The sequence below is a fragment of the Zalophus californianus genome, chromosome 12, assembly GCF_009762305.2.
Source record: "Zalophus californianus isolate mZalCal1 chromosome 12, mZalCal1.pri.v2, whole genome shotgun sequence".
Lineage (NCBI taxonomy): Eukaryota > Metazoa > Chordata > Mammalia > Carnivora > Otariidae > Zalophus > Zalophus californianus.
The window spans coordinates 38,461,576-38,480,170 of NC_045606.1; the positions used below are offsets into that span (position 1 = coordinate 38,461,576).

The following is an 18,595-nucleotide window of genomic DNA, read 5'->3' on the forward strand; positions in this document are numbered from 1 at the left end:
CAAATTGCCATTGACTTCAGCGGGAGTTTGGTAAGACCTCCTTAGGGCCTAATTTGGTCTTCTGTCTCCACACACAGGACACTGTAGTTAATGATCCAGGCTCTTTCAGAGTGCTGTCGAATTCCCAGCTATCCTGTGAGGAAGCATGGCACTTCCTACCAATTTTATGAGAATGAAATGAGTTTGTCACATTCATTATGCTAGCATTGGATTGGGAACTTGTTGAACAAACAAACAAAGTCAGGTTTTCATCATGTTCAGTTAAAATGTATACTATTACTCTTCAGTTAAAATGTAGCCAGTTAAAGAGGCTGAGGTTATGCTCCCTTCGGCAGTGCATATACTAAAGTGGCTGAAGAGAATCAGAAATTGGTACCATTTTCATGATATCTAAAGTTACTATATGGAATATATAACTCCAGTATATCTTATTACATGATAAATGAAGTATTCCTGAATATTATGGCACATATCAAACGGGAAAAATCTGTATTTTTCATTTCAGATAAATCTCTTTAATATTACATTACCAATCAGTTGTACTTAAATGCATCTGTTTATTTTTACTAAATCGGAAAGTGTTGACAAAAACCTTCATCTGCAATGAGGTTAAAGAATTTTTTCCTTAAAGACAAAGAAATATTGAACTTTCAAGCAAAACAAAACAACAGTGTTGTGTAATGCTATTCTGGTGTAATATGAATCTAGAATTTGCATTCCAGGGAGGAAATATACCACATTTGTATGTAGAACACCCTGGACGTAGGCAGTACTCTGTGCCTGCCTGGTGGAGGGGCTTAGCTGATCGTACCAAGAAGGGTTCTGTATGGTTTCCTTGGTCCGCATTCTGTAAATTTGGCCATCCCAGATGGTTTGTTCTACACCGGAACCTTTGATGATACATTATATATTGCAGTATGGTGGAGTCGATTATGTTGAAACAAATTAGGTGGTGGTGGTGGTGGTCTTGCTCTTAATTCAGCCAGAAAGAGAAACTGAAGGACTTTATAGATGGGAGGTTTCTATTTGGGGATGTACGACCCTAAGAAAAATACAGGAAAATCTGTTTTCCTGCATGTTATCTAGTTCATTAGACACCCCCTTAACTACTCCTGATGCCACAAGCTGAGTCATCCCGACAGCAACAAAGACTTGGTTAATATTCATCCCCAGTGGTGAAGATGCAAATGGTATGGTGACTATTGACGTAGTTTGGAGTCTTTGGGAAAGAGAATACCCTCTGAATCAAAAATATTGCCTATGGTTTTACAGCAATATTTTCTTCAAAGATTATTCTTTATAGTCAATGCATCTTTTTCATTGTCTCCATCAAGATAAACCTAAGCAACAACAAAAACAAATACTCCTCATTAAGTTCATTTACTAAAAAATTAAAAAGCTAGCGAAGAGGAATTTAAAAAAAAAGGTTTATTTTTTTCTTTCTTTTTTTTTGTTTATAACAAGTGTAATTGTGGGAGAAAAATAGATGTGGAGACATGCTCAGAGATGAAATGGCAGAAAAATAGATGAAATTTAAACTCTTTTCTCCACCTCCCTTTCTTATTATACATAATGTCCCTTAACTCTCTTAAGATCATATGCAGCATTAACTGTTTTGTCCAAGAGGGATGAAAAGTAGAATAGTTTAACAATCTGGTTTATTTCAAGAAAGGCGTTTTGAAAGCCTGTATGTTGACCACAGGTACTATATATATATATATATATATATATATATATATATATATATATATATATATATATATATATATATATAAAACACCCTGGATGTAGGCAGTACTCTGGGCTCTGTTACATACAGATAACAAATCTATATATGTGTATATATATACATATATATATATGTTATAACATATGAGAAAACAGGATATGATGTATATGCAGAATTTTCTGTAATAAAGTGATTTTATAGCCTGTGGGCAGAATTACTTGAATATGACTCATATTTTAGGATATATGATTTTGCAAAAGTTGCTTTGGCTGCTCTGCGGCTGCTACAACTTCTTTCTAGGTTGCTATCATCATTCCTAAATTGTGAAGTGTTGTTATGCTCATATTTCTACTATTGTAGTGGCAGGTCAGCCTGGTTTTCATTTTCGTATCATTGCTCTTACTTTTCTAAGTGATATTACAGACTATAGAAATGTCTGTAGCTATAGGCCAGTCTGGTCTATTGTCTGGAGTCTCGACAGGCTATAGAAAAATCTCTGTGCCAATAATAGGCCAAACGATTTGTAGGGTTGTTTATCCCTACAAATTCACTACCCGGCAAAAAAAGATATACTATTTTATTGAGAGTAGGTAATATTATATAATCTTCTAGCCCTTTCCTGAATGGCCGAAAAATCAGGATAGGCTTGTACATTTAACAGTTCTTTCTGTATGGTTTCGTCATAAACAAAGGCATCTATAGCTCAGAAAAACTCAGACTTAACAAGATAATTTTGTCTTAACTATGGTTTGTTTTTTTCCCCTAAGTACTTTTGTAAGGTATTTACAAATTTAGTTCGTATTTATTTCTGGGGAAAGGTAAAGGGGAGAGGCTCTTTCCTCTTTGCTCATCTATATAACCTATTTTAAATCTCTCAAGGCGAACTCTGTGTAGAGTCTCCATGTACATAAAGGGAAGCGGAGCTTAGCTGAAGCCCACTTCCGAGAGATGGTAGCTCACTTCGTGGGCAAGTGCCGCCATTATTGTAATTACTGCTGTCTCGTTCACCAGCCTAGGACTGACAGAGCATAGCTGTACTTAGAGGAGAAGGCGCCCTCTAAACAGTGCCTCCTCAGCCTTCCGAATCACCTGAACTGCAGAAAGCCAGCCAGAGTGCCTTCACAGCAAGCTGGCCCCATTTAGAATTGGAGGTCAAATCTAAGACTGGTGCATGGCTGACGAGAGGGAAGGGGTTTGAGCAGGAAGTGATTTAAAAAGGAGAAAATATAAAAGAAAAAAGATGGCCTTGAGGATCAAATTGCCAGGAGACTGTGCTACCATTATCTGTATTCAGAATTGGTCCTCTGGTCCCAATTAAAACTGAACCCCTCACCAGGGTCATGCTGGCCTTTGGATGGAAAATCTTGCTTTATGGAACCCTCTAGGAAAGAAGATGAAACAGTTTTAAATAAGCCTAATAACACAATCTGTACAAGAAAGTAAATGGTAGTTTTTAGAGTATACTTTGTTGATCCATTTTCTTTGAGACCGCAGTACACTGAAGAGGTGTCTGTCTGTGGGAAGAGACCTCACGTTCATTTGTCCCTGGTTGATTTGAGGAGAGAGGGGGGGCAGCAGGTTCTCTCTCCCCAGGGTCCTATTCCAGGAGTGAGGCTGGCTTCATGGTTGTGTCAGCTGCGCCATCTCACAGGCCCGGGGCATAGAGGATCCCTGAGCTTCCTTTATTGCTTGGCTGTCACTGTCTTGCAACTGGTAAGAACTTTTTCAACAAGGCACCCCATATTTTCATTTTGCTACTTGCGAGAGAAGTAGCCAGTCTTGCCACAAGAGTATTGCTCTTAATCCCACTCATGATGCAAATCAGAAATGAGAAATGATGGCCTTGACCCTAGACCATTAGGAAAAAGGAGAAATCTTTAGAAATGTGGTCATATGTAGTACATGCTGTGGGATCTTCTTATCTATGTCTTGAGACTATCTAAAAATGTTGCAAGTGTGGGGCGCCTAGGTGGCTCCGTTGGTTAAGCACCAGACTCTTGATTTCAGCTCAGGTCATGAACTCAGGGTCATGAGATCAAGCCCCGTATCTGGCTCCACGCTGGGCATGGAGGCTGCTTAAGATTCTCTCTCTCTCCCTCTCCCTCTGCCCTTCCCCACCTCCCTCTCTAAAAGAAAGGAAGGAAGGGAGGGAGGAGAAAGGGAGGGAGGGGAAAAGAAGGAAGTATGGCAAAAAAAGAAAAAAAAGGTTGAATGGGAATAGCAATGGCTGTAGATTATAAACATCATGAGGCCCATAGAAATAGAGCTGAAACCATACTGGCTCTTCTCATTCACCTCCCCATACCCTTGTTTTGATCATATCGTAAGTTTAACCGAAGGTATAATAGAGTTTTGGGAAAGATCTCTATGATGCCTACTACAGTTGGAGTGGAGAGGGATAGCCTTTCTCTGTCACTCAGTTGCCACACCATCCTTGAGAATTCCCTGATAAGAGACTTCTGTGACTGCCAGTGGAGAGGTCCCCACTCAAGTCCAGGTAGACATGCTTCCTGTGGGACCTGGCACTCAACCAGGAGAACACTACAGAAAGGGACTCTGGCGTCACAGGTTGTTAACGGTCGTCTGCCTCATCTCCTGTCCCAGCTGAGGCTGCAGCTGCTGCAGGGAGTCCCAGCACCGTGCCCCCATGATCATGCCCTCCTCTATTATGTACATTTATCCGCCATGACTTTTAAGATGATGGCAGAGAGCAGTGGCCTGAATCCAGATTTACTGATGCAATTTATTCTGAACTTCTGAAGGGGTAAACAGAGGATTGTGTAGGAGTTCACTGAAATCACCAGATTGAGTGTGTCCATCCCCCACCCCCAACCCCTTTTTTCCTTTTTGTTGCATTCAAATGGCAAAGGCATGAGTCATATGTTGGGGCCTGTAACTAATGAGGTAAAATATAAAACAGCAATGTTTCCAGGTAGGCCACATGATGCTTTGTTTATATAGCACACATTTTTGGTTGTTTGATTTCAGCATTGTATCTGGAAAATATACTGTACACATTTATTTTCACAGATAGGGGTCTATTTTCTTTGCGAAGCAGGTGCTTAACTTCCATTAGCATAAGTGGAAGTTGTGTGAATTCAATGGAAGACAGAGAAGACGCCTTTTATTATTTGGCTATAATTTTTATTCTATTTGTGTATCTTAAAAGTTATTAAAATAGACAGTGGTTGCACAAACCATTGAAATTTTCTAAGATGTAAATTTAAAGATGAAGCCAACTCTTGAATAAGTTTTGAGGATCTTTCTCTTCACACTGTGGGATGCAGTCTGTTTGCTGTGGAGCTGTACGATCCTGTTCAATTAACTGAAACATGGATAAGATAACCAGTCATAAGTTAACCACAAATATAACCCGAAAACGGTGAGTGTATGCTGCTTCAGAATGCACTCGTAGAGAGCGGTTAATCATTGTTGGACTTTTTAAATGATGTGTGAACACACATATTGTAAAGAATTAAAAATAAGAATTACTCACCACCATGGCCTCTTTACTGAATAGCAAGCTTTTCTATATATATATATATATATATATACATATATATATATATATACACACACACATACACACACACATATATATATATATGGAGCTGATTTTAATAGCACATGGGCCAGTGAGTATAGAATTATTCACATGTCCTGATGATTGATAGTCAGCCTATCTACCTGTCTGTCTTGCAGATGTGTTTTATAGAAAGCCCGTTGCTATTGTTAATGCTTCAGTGCTGTCACACAGATGGGCTGTCATAAATACCCCTAACAACTATGTTTGCTGCTTATCTGAATTAGTTAGAATGCTGTTTGCAGCTCCAGTTTTGAAAAGAAGCAGTTTATCTTCCACCTCCTGTTATTTCTTTTTCCATTAACCTCTTCCAGGGAAGATTTTGTTTTCAGTTGTGATAAATACACATAAGTTTCAAATCCCTGATTACATTTCCACAGGAGTCAAATGATAAAATTCCAAAATCATTTTCAGCATACAGTAGAACTTGGAAAAGAAAATGGCAACTTAAAAACGACTTGGGGAGATGAATAAATCTGAGCACCCTTAGCTTTATTGGTTTGGTGTCCCACTCGCTAATTGCCTAAGAAAGCATGCATTCATCTTCACCGGGTAACCCTCAACTGTGGCAGCATTTCAGATCACATGGTTCATATAACTGCTTGGGGGCTAAGAGAAGAGCAGTCATTTTATTACAGATTTCAATAAATACAGTAAACTTGACATTTGTTACCGTATTAAAAGGGTCTTGAAAAATTCTTGACAGGAAAAATGCAGGTGAATACAAGAGATCACACATACCTGCTAAAAAGGTACAGCATGATTTAAATGTTCACCTGAGTGTATTTTAGAGCTGAAATGAAAAATTAGGATGACAGTTTATTTGGGATCCCAACGGGAAAAATGGCCTACGGTGATACACTTCAGAATGGTGGTCCAGGTGTCATGTACAAGGACCCTTAAAAAGTGCCTCCAGCAGTTTTCTTAGGCAAGCTAGCAGACGGATAGAAGAAAGCGATTTGATGAGCCATCTCTCCTGTACTTTAAAGAGCAGTTCAATATAGAGGAATCTGATAAACTGGAAGTGCTGGGAGTTCAAAAGAATTTGAGTGACACAAAATAAATACAACACGTTTCTGGTTTTTAAGTGGATTACACTTAGGCAATAATCGTTTGCCTTGTGGAACTCCTTCATGTTTGCAGTAGGACAGGAACTGCATCCATTTTCCAGGAGAAGTCGGTGCCGTGAATATAAGTCATCCCCCCTCCTTGGGGAAGGGGTGTGCAGAACACAAAATGCAAAGTTACACTGAGATTTGGGGGTTAGTTCAAATGAGAGTCCCTTAATGAAAAAGAACTGGATGTGAAATCAGTTCACTTAATTGTTGTGCTTTGGGAAGGCCATCAGCCCCCGCTGAGGACGAACCTGATAGCATGGCCGGGCTGCGGCAGCGTCCAGAAGGGAGAGCGGGGCTGGACTCAGCTTCCCCAAGTCCAGTTAGAATCACCCCAAACACTGGTGTTTAAGTGAGTGTGGCCACAAGTTGCTCGATTCTTGAAGGTCTTTGCAAGTCCTGGCTTTATTCTTCAGTGGATAAACAATATTATTTCCTTTAGCGGATGCCAAACACTTCTTGGAAAAGAGAAGACTTTGGCATAAATTACTCTGTGGTGCCAAACATCCAGATAAAAACTGCAAATCCAAATACATAGTTCTGTCGATAATATCTAGATATTTGATGACACTGAAACAAAGCATTGGGATTTTTCAATGGGACTTTTCAGTTTTTACCTGAATTTTTATTGCCATAGCCACAACACTATGCAGTGGAGTAAAAAAGCACAAAGGTATATGTGTATGCACAGATTTGGGGTGCTAATATAATTACCTAAAATAAGCTACTTTGAAGTAATAATCCATTTCCTTGTCATAATAAATTACATGTATTTGAAATAAAATAATTTGGTTAAAATGTATGATTGTAATTTTAGTATTAACTTGATGTCTTCTAGGAAAAGTGCTTAATTTAAAAGAGAAAAAGAAAAAGCACTATTAATTCCAATTAATGTTATAATTACTCATCTTATAGTGAATGTAGTAGCAGTGGCTTTCAGTTTGATAATTATATATGTAAAAGATCATAATTAAGCTGATTATTATATAAATAGTGTGCTTATTCAGGTGCATGAGTTTATAAAAATGAATTTATAGGATTAATATCTTTTCAAGCCACTTTTTTTTCTGGATTGATAAGAAAATACTTCTGACTTTTATGTATTACGGAGAAGTTGATTCAATGAAAAGAAAACCCTAATATCTAATTTTATAAAAACCAAATTAATGTGTGCATAGTAATTTGCAATATTCAATGAAATTCATATATTCCCATTTTGGTGATAAATGGCCTATCAATATAAACCTTCTGAAGCAAGTACCAGTTTGTATAATTAATCATCTTTATGATTCTTCTGTGATTTCAAACTGTCATCTTCAATAGCAGTTTGGATTTTGAAGCAGTCATTAATTATAGTGTTAAAATTTTTTTATGGCTGACAAAATTGTGTTTAGTTTTAGAATTTCAAAACTGCTAAATTTTATCTTGAAAAATTACTGCTTAGAACAGTAGCCTCAAATCACAGCTTAGACCAGCCGAGCGTGAAGCTGCTCCAATCATCTGTGAGGCTGGATTAACACTGGCCTGTATGGGAGTGGAGGGCTGTTTGTTTCTTACAGGAGTGTGTGTGCTCCTCTTGGTATATCTAAAAGATGATATGAAATCAAGTATCTGCTTCTGCGTGTTTACGTGCAAATATTTATATGCTATATAGGTTGGACTTGCAAAGTGAGGAAGTGAATGAATCATTCTATTCTAATTTCAAAGAAGGTTTGCATGAATTTCTGAGAATGTCAGCTATCAGAACATCTTCTACATTTTAAAGCATGAATTATTTATCATTTAGGAAATATCAAAGCTTAACCTTGTTGAAGAAATTTTGCACTCTTACTTTTTTAGGATGGCAGATAAAACATATCAGTGGTCCATTCCCTAAGATCTTTCTCCTCGTGGCCAGACAATAGTTTCACAACATTTAAATGAAGTATTTTATTTTTTATTTATCTTAGCATTAAGGACCCATAGGTAAAAAGTGAACATCTTCTGGTTGCCTAAAAAGCAGCCACCCTTTTGATTTAGAAAAAAATTTTTTTTTTTTTTTTTTTAGTTTGGCAGCCCTCCTTAGGTTAATCACATTCCTCAGTAAGGTTTTTCTAATGTTTAGAGTGCCATGTCCACAGAAACATTCAAAAAGTAGATACTTAGCGAATGTCTATTTGAACAGGATAACCTCGCCCAGCACAGTGCCCGGCACAGAAAAGGCGCTCTATCAATATTTGGGGGAATTAATGTCTCATTATGGGAAAGTTGAAGGTTAAGGGAAAGCTGAATCTTGTGAAGCATTCACAATGCAGCCTCCGAGTTGGCTACAGACTGATGGACAGGAAAAAATAATCCATTTAAGTATATTTGCACAGAGAGGGATATATAGAAAATACATTTGGAAAAGAAGCCTCGTCCTTCTTCCCCGCTCCCTAGCCCAGTCCCTCTCACCGCTCCTGTGCTTCTAGAAGTGAGCAACTGGCCACTAGTGTAATGAAAGCCTAACAGTTGATTCAAATAGTTGTCAAACCACTGGAAAAATGCTTCCTTTTCACTGTGCTTTTTTTGGACACTACAGATATGGTAAATCATGAACTACATTATAAAAATACCTCTTTTATGCCCAAATATTCAGTAGGAGGGAATGACATTTCTTTTATTACCTTGGTAAATGTTTTTAAGGTGTTTAGCAATAAGCTTTCTTTTTGTCAAAACTGCTTAGATGCAGTGGTTGCTAGGAATTTACTAGAAAACCTACAGTTAATAGTATCAGGAGGGGAAGGGATATAGGTTTGGTCAGCTAATATGACAGAGCAGCTTGGGAGCAAGCAGATGCTTTGTCGTTCCCCTGTCATTTTCTTGATCTGTTATGGAAAAAGAGTGGTAATTGAAGTTTACTAAGTTTATTTTCCATGATTGCCCATCAGCCAATGTTTTTAGCACTTTTTCCAGCTTTTGGGCAGAGGAATAGATCGGTCCAAATAATAATAATGATAAAAAAATAACGCTTAAGAGGTTTCTCAAGAAAAAAGGATGATGAGATTTTAATACAAATGTGAACAAGGTCATCGGTAGGCCTTAGTAAATTAACTCTTCCTTTTTTAGCTGTGGTTCTTTTTTCCCTCTGCAGGTAGAAACTCCAGAATTTTGTTGTGCTTCCTATAATGTTAAATTTTAACACGGGGAACACTTTTTTAAAGATAGTATTTAAAATAAATTATTTCCTTCGATGGTTGCTCGCTATTGAAATTGATATAGACCTACCTTTTTAGTATTTACTTTTGATTTTATGTCTTACCTTTATTTCTTTCCTTAATTGGGTGGTAATGGATTTTTTTTTTTTTTTAAAGTGGTGTTCTAACAAACATGCTATAAAAGTCAACCACTCATTTACAGATACTAGAAAGAGAACTTTGGCAGAGAGATCGCAAGCCTCACGGGTGGATAAGGGGTCCCTTAGATAAGATTTTATGATAAAGTAGGTTCTTTCTTAACCAAAAATAGTCGGATCTCGTCAGACTACTATAGTAGTTTGCATGCCGCTAAATTTCACAGAAATTTTATCCTACTGACTGGGAATGGCAGATGCTACAGAATGGGGACTAATGTAACTTCTACCCTCCGGCCTTCCCTAAAAGTGCTATAAATGCTAAGTTACCACACAGCATGTCTTTTTGTGGTAGAACACTGCAGCGTACTCACCCTCTGAATACTGCACTCTGGCTTGGAATTTTGGTCCGTGGTTTCATCCATTGTTACCAGTGATGCTAGACTCCCCCACGAGTTAAACACAGTGGAGCTTGTATTTATGTGAAGCAAGTAAGCTTGCTCGTCCCAGCGGCTGTTTCATTGCTTATTACCTCCCACTTTGCTTCCATCTGTGTGTGTGGCAGAGGGAATTGTCCGAAGAAATATCGGCTTCCTCTGAACACAAATGTGTATTTGTATACCAGTAAGTCCACAGTGTCCTGAAGTGGGGTGCCATTAAGAATCGCACTTTTAAAAAAACCTTTTAGGGCTTACAGGGGTTTAGCAGTCGTTCTGTGGAAACCTGCATTCGCTTCCACGGTTTCTGTAGATGCATTAACGACAACAAACATCAATGCATATTAAAGTGAAAAGGTAATTTGTAAGATATCTTTTTCATAGAAAACTTTAATTTTTTAGGTGAATACAGGAGGTAAGTTGCCATGTATGTGTTCAGCATCACTGGGTAACATAATTGTCCCAGACTTTTTTTGTAATGACTCCGTTTAATTAAAAGATTACGAAGATGCTGATGAAACACACATCCACGGAATACTTATCCTGAAACCTGGAGTCCTATCCATTTTAATTTGTTTGCCATGCTTAATGTATCGGTGAAACCAAACTGAAATCATGGAATAGTTTTCTGTCTTAATTGTCCAAGATTTTTTTTTTTTAATTAACCTATCTTTATATAAGCAATGCCTGAAACAGATATTTTTACCATAAAAAATTCAGCTTTGGGCTGGTAGGAGTTACTGCAGCTTTTTAAAATCAAATGCTAGGTACTGTAAACCCTTTAAAATTACTAACAAATGAGGGAGGCTTGACTGGGGACTGTTCAAAATTGTTAGCCATGTACTTATAAAAAGGGACACGTGAGTGATATTTGTGTATTAAACCCTGGTTATAAAAAGTCATTTGATTTTTATAACAGCATGTTCAGTGGTTACAAAGCCGTAGGACCTTGAGCTAAAAAAGTAGAATCTCACTGTAGAAAGTGCCCTACCAAGGAAACAGGGAACACTGTACTGGCAAAAGGTAAATATGCATGGATCTGTAGACATACACGTGTAGGCCTGTATTTATAAGGAATAATTATACTTTAAATTTGATTTTTTTAAATGAGCAATAAAAAGTCCTCTGACAGAATTTTTCTTGGGATCTGAAAGAACCGTTTCCCCATACCCAGCTCATGAAATTTGGCTAGTATTAGAAGTATGATTACTTAGGAAATTATTTGGGTGCGTTTTCAAGAAGTCAAATGTAACAAAAATATGGAATATTTCTAAAAAAAATGCAGCTCTATAGAGGTGAAAAGGAGAAAATGGGAAGAAAGAAAAGGAAAGAAACCAAAATAACAAAAATAATGGAGGAGAAGGGAATAAGCATTAAGGAAAAATAAGAAAAAAACATTTCCGCAGCATTTATAATGTGCCAGGCACTCTGCTAGTAAGCCCATTTTATATATATATATATATATATATATTTTTTTTTTTTTTTTGGTGGGGGGAGTCTTATTTACTATATACAGCAATCCTAGGAGATGGGTCTCAAAATTCCTTTCTCACAAATGGAGAAATTAAGATCAGAGACGTTAAAATATCAATTTCATAAGCACGCACAGCAAATAAGTGCAGAGTAGGGAAAAGAAACTGCCATCTGGCCAGTATTGAAGGTGGAAAAAGTTAACCCTGGCTCCATTCTCAAAACTTAGTCATTCTGCAATCTCTGTCTCCCTTTAAGTGCATGAGAGGTGCAGGCCAGCCACGCGGCAGTTAGGCCAACTAGTTATTTGGGGAACGGGCTGGGGCAGGATCCAGGGGCCCCCTCCTGTCCATTCAGGCAGGGAGGGGGCAGGTCCATGCAGCCTCAGAAGTAGAGAGGAGGGAACTAAAATGATCCATTTTCATAAATTTTTCCACAACTTCTGCACTTTTGCTTTTTATTTTTGACCTCTTACCTCCCAAGGATCCTAGAAGATTAAATGTAGTCTTTAGAATCTTTTAGCAGGTGATTCAGAGCACATTACCTGGCAGCCATCCTGCTGTGGTGAAATGCTGGCATTTCACGAAGGGAGAGGCTCCTGGGTGCCCCACACTAACGCTGGGGGCTTATGTGCTCTTCAGCAAGTCATCGAACTCCCCGTTCTTTTCCCTGTTAAAAGAGGTCTGTGCCTTGTTCCTGAATGTCCTGACATGGTAAACATCAGAATTAATTTTTTTTAAGAAAACGAGAACCACAAAAATGCTATCGAATTGATGTGTGTGCCACTTATAGAGATCGTTTTTAGGAACATGTTCAATCTGAGTGACACTTTAAAGAAAAAGAATGCATGACTATTCCATGATGAACTCATAGTATTTTCTTCCCTTAGATTACCTTTCTCATCCTCTTCACATCTCTTTTGATAAATGGGTCAAACACCATCATCCCCATTTTACAATTGAGGCAATGAGAGGTTAAGTGCCCGACCGTTGCCAGTAACCAAGATGAGAACAGGACTTAAGTCTCCTGTCCAAATCTGAGCTTCATTTTACCTCCTCCTTAGGGCCAAATTGCTACTTCAGAAACTACCTTTGTCCTTAGTTCCCCTGGCTGTAAAAATAGGGTCATATCATTTCAGTAACAGGCCATCACTCTTAGAACTAAGATTGTACTATCTCAGGAATCAGAGCCCTGAGTGCTTGTGGCATAAAAATGCTTTATACACTTAGCAAAAAATTAGAACTTTTCTAATGGGTGGGGGGGAGGGGCTTGAACTGGCTTGTTGATGCACCTTGTCTACGAAGCAGTGGGAAAATCTGAATCATCCCTGACCTAGGATGTGGACTTTGGCAGATGAATCTGAAGGCAGAAAATGTTTCCAGATCCATTCTGATTCAGTACAATACTGGACAAGTTTTAGAAGTCCTTCTTTATGGCATTCCCTTGCTATCACTATGGGCTATTTCCTTCACAGTGCTTCTATTTTTTAATCAATGGAAATTACTCATCACGATTAAAAACTTGTGTGATTATTTTTCCTATCGTGAAATGGAAATTGTTGGAAAATTATTCTGAACTACTTTGCTCTACATTTAGCCTTTAATGTCTTGATAGAAACGTAAGGAGATGCTGAAGCCGTGTCATTAACGTGTCATTTGCTTCCCTGTTACTTGCCTGACACACAACCCACACCGAGAAGTGTTGCACTTGTCACTGTAAGATCAGTTTTAGGCTATTCATGTTTGGAATGTCGGTGAAGTGAAAAAAAAAAATAATGAACGAATACCTATGACAGTATTCACATATTTTGGCCTAAGAAAACATCATTTTTGCCTGTTTTTCAATGGTCATCGTATGCCAAAATTATTCACTGCTGTCTCTTTAATCCCTCGCACAGGGCCAGGCATATAGTGGGTACTCAGTCCCTGCCAAATGAATACATTGGTGTGCTAGGAAGAGGAACACGAGAGCAGTCTTATTCTTTAACTAAGAAACATGGACAAAGAATTTTCCTACTTCATGATTAAGGTATTACTGGATTAGAAGTCTCCGCAAGAAAGTCTCAGATGAATTTGTGCTCATGAGCCTCCTTTCCAGCCATTTCCAATCAGAGAAAAACAGGTGGGAAAAGTCACGAGTGCCAAGGATAAGAAGGACGCTTCTGCCCAAACGGAGGCTCTGCACAGCCGCCGATGTAAAAGGAAAGGAGTGGTCGTCTTGTTTGTTAGGACGCCTGTTTGATCTTACCTCCCAAGTAACACAGATGCCAAAAATTATTACTTTGGGTGTGGAAACCGCCTGTGAATACAAATTCACACATTCAAGCTAAGATTATACTTAAAGTGCTTCCTGATGGTGATACTTAATTCTAAAAATGGGGCAGTGTGCAGTCCACCTTCTAAATCTAACGTTACAATCATCTTGGGTTATTTTTATAGCCAACTAAATGAGAAAGTGTAATAGGATGAGGTAGGTAAATTTAAGTTTCTAGAAGCAATTGTGTTTTCATTGTGTTCTACCCTGGAATGTGTTTTGTTGTGGTTTTGTTTGTGAACCAAAGCAAACTAACATTTCTGTGAAGTTTATGGTATTCTAGAGAGGAAAATTCTTGGTAGAATGTTTTTTTTTTAACTTCTAATATTTCCAACCTAAATGAAACTTTCACAGATCAAAAAGAGTACAAGACATGTTAGAATACTAGGAGCTCTTCTGTGAGGGGAGGCCAGGTGTTGGTATTATAGTACTATTATTCCCATCCCCATGGAAAAGGTCAAGTGTAGTTCCACTCTAGGGTACTTTTGTTTCTTCATTAGAAACATTTAAATTTAACAGAATTCATTTTTGAAAAGTTAGATGTACAACTTAAATGTCATAAAGGGTACTCAATTCTGTCCCCAACTGTACCTGGGCACACATTCAAACCGTAACGTTTCCTCATCTTTATTAGTATCATTTCTTAACAGTCTTGCCATTACTACTGCATGAAAACTCTAAAATATATTTACCTGTTTTCTTGTTTGAGTATATAGTTCCTATATGTTGCTATCAATAAAACATTACCAATGGAATCATATGCCAATTTAAACTTATACCACTTCAGGGGCGCCTGGGTGGCTCATTCGGTTGGGCATCTGCCTTTGGCTCAGGTCATGACCTCAGGGTCCTGGGATCAAGCCCCACGTCGAGCTTCTTGCTCATCGGGGGGCCTGCTTCTCCCTCTCCCTCTGCCTGCCACTCTGCCTGCTTGTGTGTGCGCGCTCTCTCACTCTGTCAAATAAATAAATAAAATCTTTAAAAATAACCTTATACCACTTCAACAATAATGCAGTGTTATGTTTAGGAGCCAAGCTTCTAGAGTACTATACTGTATCCCATATTGTGTAATGTATTATTAGGAAGGCCTGCTTTTTCCCCAATACTTCAAGTTCTGTGAAATTATGAGGTGCTTTAGTTATAGCTTGATTCTCACCTCATATGAGAAAAAGTTATGTTACCATGGTTGGCTTTGTGTCTCGCTAGGCTTTAGTGCTGTGGTTCTTTTTGGAAGGACTTGGGTCAGGAGTTGGAGAAGAGAAAAAAATAGTGGACCTGTTTGTTCTTTCATTTAAATATGATACCAACCCTTTGCTGCTTGTGCTTTTTGTTAGCTCTTTTGTAGCATTTATTTTGGAGGCCTCATCTCCCCGGTGCAGTATTTTCTAAAACTGAAAAGAAAAATGAAGAATGGTAGAACCTAGGAAAAGAGCTCAAAGTAGGGAAAATGGACTGAGGGAAGGGGTAACTGTCATTCAATCCTATTGTGAATTTATGTCATTGCCTAAGGGGAAATTTGGATTCATTTCAGTAACTAGGGAAGTAGTTAACCATTCAAAAACTCATTCAAACGACCAAATGAGAATTCTTATTGGTACTGCATTTCTCAAAATAAGTAGGCCTTACTCCCCCATCTGTAGATCATTTCCAAAATTGTATTACTGAAACGCTTAAACCTTAGTACTTAGAACACTGATGGCAGGATATACGTCGTCGACTGATGATGCCATCCTCCAAGAAGCTGTCTTAGACATTATCTGAGAGTATCATCCCCTGTAGTAAAAATTTAAAGTTCCATTTGGCTCTATACAAAGTGGGTAATTTTTCAGCTGTAAAAGTGGTCACAAAGCTTTATTTGCTTCCTCTTTATTTTCAAAAATGTATATGGAGATGAATGTTATTACTGTTTATAGAATAGGTGCAGCACTAGGTACCTACAGATGGGTTACCCCATCTTATAGGGCAGGCCTCCAAGAAAATCACCGTACAGCCTAAATCAATTTTATTCTCTATAAAAGCCATTCAGACTTCTACTTGATTCTGCTTCTCATCTTCAAGTAATTCTCTTTTCCATTGCAAGCATTTGCATGGTTATCTTTAAGCAATTTATTTTTGGATGCTTTGTGAAGAAATTCCTGTCCTTTAAATCAGCTAACAAAATTCATACATGTAATTTGTATCGGGTGGGGTTAATTTTCCCCTCATTGAATTGTGCATAGAAGAAGATAGATAGTATTTGGGAAATTTTATACCCCCCCCCCCCACCTTTTTGGCAGATAGGTACAGCATACTGGCTAGGGATGCAGATCCTGGAGCTAGAGAACACTGGCATTGATATTTGCTAGCTGTGCGATCTGAGTCAGATGATTTGGTCTTTCTGTGCTCTGATTTCTTCTTCCGTAAGATGGAAATACTAATATTACCCTACATAGATAGGGTTGTTGTTAGGAATGAGTTAATACATGTAAAGGACTTAGAACTCTTGGTAAGATCTTGCTGAAAAAGCCAAATCATTATTTCATAGTAAGATTTCTTTGTATATGTAAACTAGACTTTTGCCATGCATATTAGCACATTAGCCAGACTTTAAAAAAGGACCAGTAGCCTGGGCTTAAAAAGGCAATACCACAGTTATTTCAAAATCCTAGTCAGTTGTGCAGTTTTTATTTGCTGTGTTCACTTTAACTCTGGTCTCCTTAGGATGAATTTTCATGACTGAAAGTGCTTTAACTGACTACTGGTATAGTTTACATGAGTTTTTTAAAGTTTTATAAACTCCACGAGTGATTTTTCTTCTGCGAGTGACATTACTCTCAGTTTAAGAGTGACACTTCCGGGCTGACGGAGGGAAGAAGATCTGGTCTCTTTCATATTCCAAGAGAAACAGCCGCCTCGGGAGAAGCTGTCAGGCAGGCTTCAAGGCTTTCTGGCCCGTGAGACACTTGCTCACCAGTTTCCATTAATCTGCTTTGCAGCTTGCGGTGCCCCACAATGACGAGTGGACCCGCTTTGCCAGGACCCTCGTGGAGATTCGTGCTAACAGAGCTGACAGTGAGGAGGAAGGCACCGTTGAGTTATCTGCCTAGTGGAAACGAACCACCCGACCCCAGCCCCGACCTTCGCCTTCTAGAACTCGGCTCTGCCGTCGTCGATCCCACTTGCATTCAGCGTCCACTCAGCATCAGTGTTGCGTGACCTTTCGGGTGTCCTATTGTGCTGGCTTTGCTCCAAGTATTCCAAATGTATCCCACCCCGCTTTCCACTGACCTGCCATTCACCAGAGCCTTTCTATCTTTGTATTTCTGTCTCAAAAATTGGGGGGGGGGGGGTGTAGGCTTTACGGGTTTAGTTGTTGCCTTTTAACTACTTAGTAGCTGTATTTAATAGCTGGAAACCTCTGGTTAAATTTGTTCTTACATGCACTTCTGGCATAGTCCTATTAAATCCATATGAAGCCAGATATGATTAGGTGCAGATGTGGTGTGCTTCATGATATGGTACAGGGCCAAAGACTTGAGATGTGGTGTTTTACATGGTGACTCACATTATGGATGGATTTACTAGAAGAACATTGCTGCTCCTTATTTATTGTGGTGTGCTGCATGGAACATATTTATTTGAAAGCATTAAAATAAATGATCCTAGAGCATGTGCATAATGAGAGGACCGTATTGTCTCTCTGCTGCTGTTGAGGTTACATTAAGTTCCAAATAACAATTACAGCATGCCGGTTCTACTGAGGACAAGAAGTCTTTAGAGGTTTGCTGCAGTGAGCGGAATGAATTTTAATGCCTATTACTTCTAGGTACTTTAACAATATTTCAAGTGTAGTTGACCATTGATACTTGTCATTCAAGCTAACACAGTCCAACAAAAATCTATGGTTCCTGAATATGACACCAGTATTGCCAATAAAATGTTCCAAACCAGGTCTGCACCAGCGTGGATAAATCCTTTGCTTGGGGAAAGCCTGACTGGAATTTTGCTATGACAAGAGGGTGGGGAAGATACGTTAAGGCCATGTTAAAGATTGATAATGAACTAACAAACAGGCAGCCAGCCTGGTTGGACTTGACTTAAACCAAGACTCTGGTTTTATTTTTACGAGGGAAAGTGTGTGGTTTTTTGGAAAGCTTTCCCTTATCTCCTTCACCAGAGCCACTCTTTGCCCAAAGACGGTCTCAAATGTTGGAGTAAGGAAAACAGGTTAAGGTGAACAGATACCAAATGTTCTGCACATTTCTTCCAATTTTTAAAAAATTTACACCAGAAAATTGTTTATTGCTATTGGACTAGGCAATATGTCTATAAACAATTTTAATAGAAAATTTTCTAAAAAGTCATTTCATGCCTCGAGAGAATTCAAATAAATAGTGGTTGAGTCATGAAAAACATCTGAAGACAGACTTCTAGCTTTTCAGGAAGAGAATCTCCATGGTGCTTTGGTGGTAGGGACTCCTTTAACTGTGAGATTTCTTTTAAAAATAATGGCATGCTTTTGCTCTAAGTGCCCTATGGTATATAGATATTGAAATTCTTTGAAGGCAGGAATTAAATTTTTGAAGATAAAATATGAGGGTCTTCAATAGGTTTAAAAGCAATCCAATAAAAGTACCAGGGGAAAAAAAGTTTCTCAAG

General features: G+C 38.5%; 1 protein-coding gene across 5 annotated transcripts in view; it reads left to right on the plus strand.

Annotated features, from left to right (window-relative positions):
• DYNC1I1 (dynein cytoplasmic 1 intermediate chain 1) overlaps positions 1-17,884 on the plus strand; it is a 306,141-nt gene extending 288,257 nt beyond the window's left edge. For all 5 annotated transcript variants that reach the window (XM_027574568.2, XM_027574567.2, XM_027574570.2 and 2 more), the window contains one exon: positions 16,933-17,884. In XM_027574568.2, the coding sequence (XP_027430369.1) occupies positions 16,933-17,043 (111 nt within the window). In that variant the 3' untranslated portion in view covers positions 17,044-17,884. The remainder of the gene's footprint in view (positions 1-16,932) is intronic.
• Positions 17,885-18,595: the final 711 nt, after the last annotated feature.